Genomic DNA, 10004 nt, shown 5'->3' with positions numbered 1-10004 from the left:
GGTTTTCCCGCTGGCTGGAGGGCCAGAAGATGGAAAAAGTGCCTGAACTATTCGTTAAACTGAAAGGTGGAGCAGCTTCTTTCTCTTCTCAAAAGGAAGCAGTTCGGGCTTGCCGATGATCTGCCCATTTTCACAGGAAATGCTTCCAAAAAAGCTCTAGTGCTTTTTTGTGCACTGGCCATATTTCAAAAGACTACAAAGGCCCATGCATCACATCGATGGTGAAATAAAAACCGAAATCCATACGTTGATTCATTCATTCCACAAGTGCATTCTCTAAAAACCGCGGTGCACTATCGTTTTAACGTGCACGCTTGTCCATGCACATAGCTCAATGAAGGAAATAAAATAATAATGATTTCTCCGGAAGAACAGAGAAATGCTGCATTCGCCAATTATGCTTAGGTACTTAATATTTACAAAATTTCAAAAATCCAATTTAGATAACAACGGATAATAAAATCTGCTCTATATAGTACTGCTAATGTGGCCAGAAACAAATAATTCTGAACCACAGACCCAGTGAAAAAGAAAGAAACGCATGGCGTACAAAGTTCGGTCGTGATAAAACTGCAAAGTTCCTGAAACAGACACCTGTTCAGTCGTGACACCTGCTGTTCCTGTTATATCCTAGCAGCCTTTGCAAGAAGGTGCAAATACTTGAGTCCAGGACCTGCCTGAACTCTGTGAGTAGCTGTCCTGCATTTTGCCCGCTAGCTAAGATTCCACCTTCTGCTCTCGTCACACTTTCCGAATGGCCAGGTCGCTCCAAGGGGAACTAACTTGTTCTCCAAACGAGGGACCTATTTCTCATTGAAACCCTAGGCACCTCCAGTGAGAAAGCCCCCTCCCTCTAGCTCCCCAGAGGCCCTCAGGAGCCCCTCGGCTTGCCTCACACAGGATGAGCAAGGCAGGAAGCCGGCTCCTGGCGAGTTGGAGAGGAGTTGGCAAGATTGGAGCAAAGGGATGTCAGACTCTTAAGATAGACACGCTTCCCCCCCCTCCCCGCCCCCCGTGGGTCTCTCAGGAACGTCCCCTGCCCCCAACAGTAAATGTAACACATCCAATAACATTCTTGACTTCGCTTTTCTTTCTTAAAACCACGGTTTGATTCACATAGGAAAGGAAGGAAGTCAGCTGAATAATATTAATCATAATAAAAGGTAAAAATGATTATAGTATCAGCAGGGGGAACCAAAGCACCCCCCTCCCAGGGCTCCTCTGTCCGAATTTGCGTGGACATACGGAGGGTGCGCAGCTGGTTTCAATCCTTGGGGATCATATCCTTGATGGCCGACTCCCGGTTGACGTACGTTGCCCAGTACACCATGTTGAAAATGGCGAATAAGACTGGAAAGACAATGCGGGACATTTTGTCTACCTTACTGACACTGTTGTAGGTCTTCCTGTTCTCCAGAGGCTTCTCTTCCAACCGGGGCACCTTGACGGCGGGGACCACCACGGCCGCAGGTGTGGCTGTCGGCGCAGCCGCACTCTTGGCAATGGTTGGGAGGGCGGGCTCCTTGGTGATGTTGAGAGCGTACGTGGTCCCCACAATGTTGTAGGTGTTGTTGGTTTTCTTAGCCAAGGTGGCTGGCTCTTTCTTCTGAGAAGAGAAGCAAAGACGGTGAGATAACGGCCCAAGGGCATGGATGCATCCAGAGATACTTGCCTCTGCGGGGAATGGAAGGCTGCTACTCCTCCTACTGCTCTGATTTGACTCTAACATGGATCTCCATTCTGGAAGAGAAAGGGCCAGCATGGCACAACCCTTTGAAACAGAGTACCGTATTTTTCGGAGTATAAGACGCACCTTTTTCCCTCAGAAAAGAGACTGAAAATCTGGGTGCGTCTTATACACTGAATACAGCATTTTTTTTTGTCCCCCAAAACCCCGCCCCCTTCACCCAAATGGCCATGCATAGCCTTTAGGAGCCTTGCAGAGTGTTCCTGGGGGCTGGGGAGGGCAGAAATGAGTGAAAAACATGCCTTTCTTGGTCAATTGTGGGCCCCCAGCCCCCAGGAGCACTGTATAAGCCTCCTAAAGGGTATGCATGCCCTTTTTTTGACATAAAATGGGCCTGTTTACCCAAAAAAGAGGCTGTTTTCTGTTCATTTGGGGTGGGGCACGCCCTAGGAGCACTCTACAGGCCTCCTAAAGGTTATTCATGCCCTTTTTAAAAAAAACAACAAGCCTGTTTTCGTGAAAAATGGGCTGTTTTTGGGAGGTTTGCAGAGTGCAAAAACTTTTTTTTAAAAAAATTGCCTCTTCAAAAACTTGGTGCGTCTTATATTCTGGTGCGTCTTATGCTCCGGGAAATACGGTACTTCCTGGAATTGAGTGCAGAAGAAGAAAGGGGGCAGCAGAGAACGAAGTGGCTGGATGGAGTCCGTAAAGCATTTGGCGTAAGCTTAAATGGACTCCAGGGGATGGTTAGAGGACAGGAAGGCCTGGAGGGACGTTGTCCACGGGTTCGTGATGAGTCGGAGACGACTTCACGACTAACAACAACACCTCTTGGAATCCAGGCCCTTCGGAAATGAGCTTCTAATTTTTAGAACTGGGCCCCCTCTCTTGGTGGTGTTTTCGGATGCAAATGTGAGAGCTTCGGTGCTTACTCTCCTATTTAAAGTACCGCGACAAAAAGAGGCCAACTGGATAGATTTTTGTAACCTCAACCGGGATCCTTGGTTGTAGGTTTCACACAGGCAGATCTTAACTTTGTAGCACAAGCAACTCAGTCCATCCAGTAAGAATGCCAGGCAACTCCTCAATAAGCCAACTTCTTTACAGGTTACTCAAACTATCATTCAATTCCCTCAATTCCGCTCACGGTTGACTCAGCCTTCCATCCTTCGGAGGTCGGCAAAACGTGGGCCCAGATTGTTGTGCCGACTCTGAAAAAAAACGCTTTAAAAGGGCTGTAAAGCGGTATATAAGTCTAAGTGCTATCATACCACCACCCCGCACTCCCGTCGGCAAAAAACGTGTGGCGTACGAGCTGGAGGGCAAGCCCTATTCCCTTTTGCAAGTTGTAGCTTCTTGCATTGTGTGTGCCTGGCCAGAATTTCTCTGGGTTACTAAACCCTGGCTCCTTCTGAGGCCTTCCCTTCCCCTCTGCCTCTCCCTCCCTTCTCACCTTCATCTCCTGAGCTTCCAGCACTTTCTTGCCCTCCCAGGCCCAGCTGCGCTTAGTGAAATAATTGACGGCAGCGAATTCGATCAGCGCAGAAAAGACGAAGGCATAGCACACTGCCATAAACCAGTCCATAGCGGTTGCGTAGGCCACCTTGGGGAGGGAATTCCGTGCGCTGATGCTCAAGGTGGTCATAGTCAGCACTGTAGTGACGCCTGTGAAAAGGAGAAACGGAGATCAGAGGCAGCTGAAGAAGGCAGGCGTTTCCCACCCTTAAGCTCTCCTCTGTCTGGGCTAGCGGGATGTTCTTTTGTCTCCCCCCCACCTTTAAATTGGGAAATCACTCTGCAATCTTCCAAAATACAGCATCGATGAGGTTTGAAAACCTCCGTAACGAATGGCAAATTCAGGCACTGTTTATCTGCTATGTTTATAAGGTCTTGTAGTATATGATCCTTACCATTTTGAATAAGAACCTATAATGCTTGGTGTAATAAGAGTATATTTCATTATTTATGTATGCATTTATTTTATTAGCATGCTCATACACAGTTGCTGCTCATCTCACAGGCACATGGTTCAGGGTGGTGTACCGCATAGTAACCGTTTAAAAAAACCCATGCAATTTAAAAATAATGAAACCGATGACCTCCACCAGCGACTTCATGAAGATGCTAAATAGGAGGAGGAGGGAGTCAAATCCTACAGAACCCCACAGAATAAGTGTCTGACAGATTTACATAGTTTCACATAATAAGGATCTCTGTCCTTCCCAAGGCAGCCTATGCACTTATATAGGGGTGAACTTTGACGCTGTCTTTTCCTGATCTTGTAATACATTTTTCTTATGATTGTCTTTTTGCCTTGAAGGAGGAGGAGGAAGAGGAGGAGGAGGAAGGAGAGGAGGAGGAGAAGAGGAAAAGGAGGAAGGAGGAGGAGGAAGAAGGAGAGAATCAGGAAGAGAAGAGGAGGAGGAGGAAGGAGGAGGAGAAGGAAGGAGAGGTGGTGGAGGAGGAGAAGGAGGAAGAAGGAGGAGGAGGAAGGAGAGATGGAGGAGGCGGAGGAGAGGAGGAGGAAGGAGGAGGAAGAAGGAGAGGTGGAGGAGGAGAAGAGGAGGAGAGGAGGAGGGAGAGGAGGAGGGAGAGGAGAAGAGGAGGAGAAGAGGAGGAAGGAGGAGGAGGAGAAGAGGAGGAGGAAGAATGAGAGGTGGAGGAGGAGGAAGAGGAGGAGGAAGGAAGAGCTGGAGGAAGAAGGAGAGGTGGAGGAGAGGAGGAAGAAGGAGAGGAGGAGGAAGGAGAGATGGAGGAGGAGGAGAGGAGGAGGAGGAAGGAGGAGGAAGAAGGAGAGGTGGAGGAGAGGAGGAGGAAGAGGAGGAGGAGAAGAGAGGAGGAAGGAGGAGGAGGAGGAGGAAGGAAGAGCTGGAGGAAGAAGGAGAGGTGGAGGAGAGGAGGAGGAGGAAGAAGAAGAAGGAGAAGAGGAGGAGGAAGGAGAGATGGAGGAGGAGGAGAGGAGAGGAGGAAGGAGAGGTGGAGGAGAAGGAGAGGAGGATGGAGAGGAGGAGGAGGAGGAGGGAGAGGAGGAGGAGAGCAAGAGGAGGAGGAGAAGAGTTCGAGAAGAGGAGGAAGGAGGAGGAGGAGAAGAGGAGGAGGAGGAACGAGAGGTGGAAGAGGAGGAAGAGGAGAAGGAGGAGGAAGGAGGAGCTGGAGGAAGAAGGAGAGGAAGAGGAGGAGGAAGAAAAAGGAGGAGGAGGAGGAGGAGGAGAGGTGGAGGAGGAGGAGAGGTGGAGGAGGAGGAAGAGGAGGAGGAGGAGGAGAGGCAATGTCCAGGCAAGTAAGACAGAAAGGCTGAGACTCTGAGTGCCTGCTAGCTCCCTTCTCCCTGCAGCCGGCTCAAGGACACACTCACCAAAGACTGTTCGGGCTGGGACGCTTTCCCTGTTGAGCCAGAAGGAAACCTGGGACAGAATGACCGTCATGATGCAGGGCAAGTAAGTCTGGATCACAAAGTATCCGATCTTGCGCTTGAGGTGGAAGTAAGTGGTCATCACAATGTAGGTTCCTGGAGAGAGAAAGGCCGCAATACAGTCATGCTAATATCTTATAGAAAACCCAGGCAAGCAATGTGTTAGTTCAGCTGCCATCCTTATTCAACGTCCAGGGAAGCTGCTCAGAGTTAACGGTTGGGGTGCACCTACATTCTATATCTTCACGCTTTAACCATCTGCCTTTCGCATACCACATCTGTAACTGTTTTGCAAGCATGGTCTTTTAGTCTCACGGGATGCCATCAATCCAGGGAAATGAAATAGCTGGCTAAGCTCTTCTCAGGGTCTTCTACACTCTCCTTTGACGGAGTCGTCAAGTCTACTCAGTGAATTGGCTCACATACTTAAACTCCTTGAATTATTGCCCTAAAGGCTGGTGCAAATTTCCTTGCCTGGCCCTGCCCTCTCCCGACAGTGACGGGACCACACAGCTCCCGAGCTTAGAAGTTTTGCATTTAATAACCGCAGCAAGACTGTTGGTGGTGCAATACTGGAAGAAGGAAGACCTGCCTACTATTCAAGAATGGACATTAAAAGTAACAAACCTAGCAGAGATGGCTAAAATATCAGCATATCTCAAGGACCATTCAAACGAGAGATATAAACTGGAGTGGAGAAGATGGATTGACTGTACTCAAAATAAATATGGGACTAAGACATTCCAGATAGTTTATGACTGAAGAAACAAGGAATGATATAATCTGTTTAGAGTTAGCCTAGCAAAGAGGAGTTAAAGCACAAATGAAAGATGATACTAACTTTTTTTAAAGTTTATTTTAGAATATCTTTGTTAAAGATTTATACCCTGTATTTGTTCTGGGAAGTCGGTGGGGGGGGGAAGGTTGGGGGAGTCGGGTTTAAGTGGGGAGGGTAGGGGGAGGGAGGTAAACCTTTGTAAAAGCTTTTTTTTCAAAAAATTTCAATTAAAAAAAAAGAAGTACAGGGGGAAAGGAGTTTTCCCTGCTTCTTCTTGCCACAAGAAGGACCATGTATTACAAATATAATCCCTATGGAAATCAAACATGCTTTTCGTGGGATCATCCAATAGTAAGGGCCGTTCTCCAAAACTACCCCCTTCATTTAGTCCTGCAGCCTGCATCACCTCTACATCTGGTTTGCTTTCAGCCACCCGAATTACCTGTGCTAGACTCGATGGAGTCTCTGCCTACATTATGGCCAAGGAGGTCGTATTGATTGAGGCGCGAGCCACCTTCAGCCACCTCTACTTTCCCCAGAGTCCAAGTGTAGATGACTTCTGTGGTGGTGTAGGCATCTAGGAAGGAAAAAGTTACAGAACAGAATGGAAGATACGGCCCAGAAGGACTTTGCCCAACTTTGGTTGGTTGGGCTAGCGGCAGAGATGGGTTCCTGCCAGTTCGCACCAGTTCGGTAGAACCGGTTCGTCAAATCTACCGAACCGGTTAGAAGAGGTTCCACCAGTGGAGCCGGAAAGCAAGCCACACCTACAGAAGAGGTTCCAAATTTTTTTGAAACCCACCACTGGTGGGTGTGTAATGTCCTGCAGTTATCTACGCATTAATAATGATCTAGTAATATTTCCTTATACATTTTAGGGACCTTTCCTTAAATAATTGGTGTTTTCTTTCATCCTTTTGGATTTCTAATTTCTGTTTCCGTTAGTTGGCAATTGCTAAAACCAATCCCACGTGAAAAAGTATTCAAAGCCTTCTTGATTTTAATTGCCAATGTATTTATTCCTGCACATTGTAATATTCATTCGTTTACATATCTCTGTTTTTTCCACTGTTGTGCAAACACAATTCCAGCAGCTGCTAACATGTGTAAAATTAAATATATATTATACTCCCTTTCAAATAGCCAACAGAATATTTCTGGTTTTAATTCCATATCTTGCTTTACGATTGCTTCTAACCACTAACTTCTGAATAGCTACTTGGACCGACCTAAGTACTAATTCATAATTTCATATCCGGTCACATGGGCGGCAAGCCACTCCCATCCGGTCACATGGGCAGCAAGCCACTCCCATCCGGTCACATGGGTGGCAAGCCACTCCCACAAAGGAGGCCACACCCACAGAGTAGGTTCCAACAATTTTTGAAACCCACCATTGGCTAGCGGCAACCTCATCCAGAGGGGATTGCACTAAAGAAGATCCCTTCGGCTTGCCGTCATTCATTCTAGAATGGGGGTTCTACTTGATGGTCACCTACAAACCTTTGGATTGGGATTCTCCCTCAGTTGGTTACAAGAGGGGTGTATAGATGTTTTAAATAAATAAGGAACTTTCAACTGTTGCAAAATACAGTGGCCTGTACTGTATATAGTACTTTTGTCCCATAATTTCAACTGGAACACGAATGCTAGGTATGAGCGGCTGCTACTCGTGACCTACACAGCCCCATACAACTCAGGGTTTCTGCAAGATTGCCTTCCCCATTGGGCAGAGGTGTCCAAACTTGGGGACTTTAAGACTTGTGGACCTCAACTCCCAAGAATTCCCCAAGTTTACACAAGTTTGGACACTCCTGGTCTAATGATTTAACTCATGATGTTCCTGATTCTCTTGTCTGCTGTGGATATAAATGTTAACATGTATTTATTTATATGAAACTACAAGTTTGGGTCAGTGTCTCCCACCTCGCTTCACCCACATAACACCTATCCTCCGCGAGCTGCACTGGCTACCTGTCAATCTCTGGGTACGCTTCAAGATGCTACTTGTCACCCACAAAGCCCTTCATGGTAGTGGATCTGGGTACTTGAGAGACCGCCTACTGCCAATCACCTCCACTCGACCAATTAGATCCCATAGATTAGGCCTCCTCCGAGTTCCATCTGCCGGTCAATGTCGACTGGCAACCACCCGGAGGAGAGCCTTCTCGGTGGCAGCTCCGACCCTATGGAACGAACTCCCCGTGGAGATTCGTACCCTCACCACCCGCCAGACCTTCCGCACAGCCCTTAAAATCTGGCTATCCCGTCAGGCCTGGGGTTAAAGACTGTAACCCACCCGAATAGTATGAATGTTGTGCTTTTAATGATGTACTGTCTTATGTGTTAAATGTTTGTTTCCCCCCCACTTTCGAGTTGTAAGCCGCCCTGAGTCCCCCCAGGGAAAAGGGTGGCATATAAATAAACTACTCAAACTCAAACTCAAACTTCCTTATGTGGTCAGCTGCTCCTCCTGCTCAATTCCCTGACAGAAAACGTTTCGCTTCTCATCCAAGAAGCTCTTAAAACCCGAAGAAGTGGGAGCAGGCCAGTTCCCAGCTCAATCTGTAGAGGTAGACTGTGAAGTCACTGCAACCTATGCGAGTTTACGCTTGCAAAAGTCTCCCCCTCCCCACAAGCTAATGAACAACGAGGAAGTACTTACAGCTCCCAAATTTCAGTGGGCAGGCGTGTACGTCCATGGGGAAATCCTCCAGGTGCATGGGGCATTCTGCGTGAATGGTCAACCTGCAAAGGAGAGAGAGGGCCCACTCTGTCAAGCAGGGGGCTCCCGAGGCTTAGCCGCGAGACCAGAGGTGGGTTCCTACCAGTTCACACCTATTCGGTAGAACCGGTTCGTCAAATCTTCCAAACCGGTTACAAGAGGTTCCACCAGTGGACCCGGAAAGCAGGCCACACCTACAGAAGAGGTTCCAAACTTTTTGAAACCCACCACTGGTCCTTGGATATGATTATTTTATACAATCATGCTCCTATTTATAAAACTCAGGGCCTCTGTGAAAGGTAAGGATGACTACTGCGTTTGTGGTGCAATCAGAACATTGTGTGTGTTGAAGTTGTTTTAACGCAAACCAAAGATGCCTTTTAAAAAACAAGTTTACATCGTATTCTTATGCATGCCAGTGCTGTGTGTGAGGTAATTTAAGGTGGTTCTGACAAGTGTCGTCGGCATCTTCATATCCGGTCACATGGGCAGCAAGCCACTCCCATCTGGTCACATGGGCGTCAAGCCACTCCCACAAAGGAGGCCACACCCACAGAGTAGGTTCGAACAATTTTTGAAACCCACCACTGCCCGAGACCAATGGCAAGCCCTTGGATGATCGGTTCCTTTCTCAGTGATCCCAATTTGTCTTTCCACCAGAGACGGTGTAGACTCATAAAATGTATGCTTTTAAAACTGAATTAAGTATCTAAATATTAGATCCTTAGTTCTACACATAATCATGGCAGGGAGAATTACATTCGCACAAAACTGGAAAAATAATAACGCACCAACAGAAGAAAATGCAATTAAAAAAAAAATATTGGAATGTGCAGAGATAGATAGGCTTACGAAAGAATTAAAAGAAAAAGGAGAATCTGAATGTTGCTCCATATGGGATTTATGGTATAGTTGGCTAGAGGAAAAGGTGGGGGAGAGGGGGAGTAGGAAAGCAAAAAAGAAAGGAAGAAAGATCAACAAATTAAAAAATAACTACAAAACCGGAAAATGAATAAAAGATAGAAATATGAAATGGACTGTAGCAAATAAATAATAGAAAATGGATATAATAAAGGTTGTTATACATAGAATATATAGAATGTTATATATAGAATGAAGAAAAAAGATGTATGAAATTATATAAATGCATATATATGATTTCTTTTACAACCCCCGATATGCCCAAATATGGGAGGAAGATCACTACTTCCATTCTCTGTCCTTCGGCTCGTCACAAGAGACCATCCAGGCAGAAACCCAATATTTTTACTGTTGTATTTGTGCTGATAAGGCTAAGAAGTCTGCCTAGTATGTAATATAGCCCAGGTTCAAATCCCAGTAAGGGTATGGCTAGCTGATGAGAGCTAAATAGCTTGAAATAGATCTATACTAGTCTCCCTTT

General features: G+C 46.7%; 1 protein-coding gene across 1 annotated transcript in view; it reads right to left on the bottom strand.

The window, feature by feature from the left end:
• Positions 1-1069: 1069 nt before the first annotated feature.
• Positions 1070-10004, bottom strand: part of LOC148043193 (gamma-aminobutyric acid receptor subunit alpha-3-like) — a 31370-nt gene continuing 22435 nt past the window's right edge. Inside the window, exons 5-9 of the mRNA XM_087727142.1 lie at positions 8543-8625; positions 6320-6454; positions 5043-5195; positions 3141-3352; positions 1070-1606 (exon numbers count right to left, since the gene is read on the bottom strand). Coding sequence (XP_087583268.1) covers positions 1265-1606; positions 3141-3352; positions 5043-5195; positions 6320-6454; positions 8543-8625 — 925 coding nt within the window. The 3' untranslated portion in view covers positions 1070-1264. The remainder of the gene's footprint in view (positions 1607-3140; positions 3353-5042; positions 5196-6319; positions 6455-8542; positions 8626-10004) is intronic.

This window comes from Thamnophis sirtalis, unplaced genomic scaffold, assembly GCF_051295495.1.
Source record: "Thamnophis sirtalis isolate CommonGarterSnake01/CBP01778 unplaced genomic scaffold, rThaSir2_p1.2 scaffold_13, whole genome shotgun sequence".
Taxonomy (NCBI): Eukaryota; Metazoa; Chordata; class Lepidosauria; order Squamata; family Natricidae; genus Thamnophis; species Thamnophis sirtalis.
Note: the sequence above shows the minus strand (reverse complement) of the source record. Positions and strands in the feature narration are given on the sequence as shown.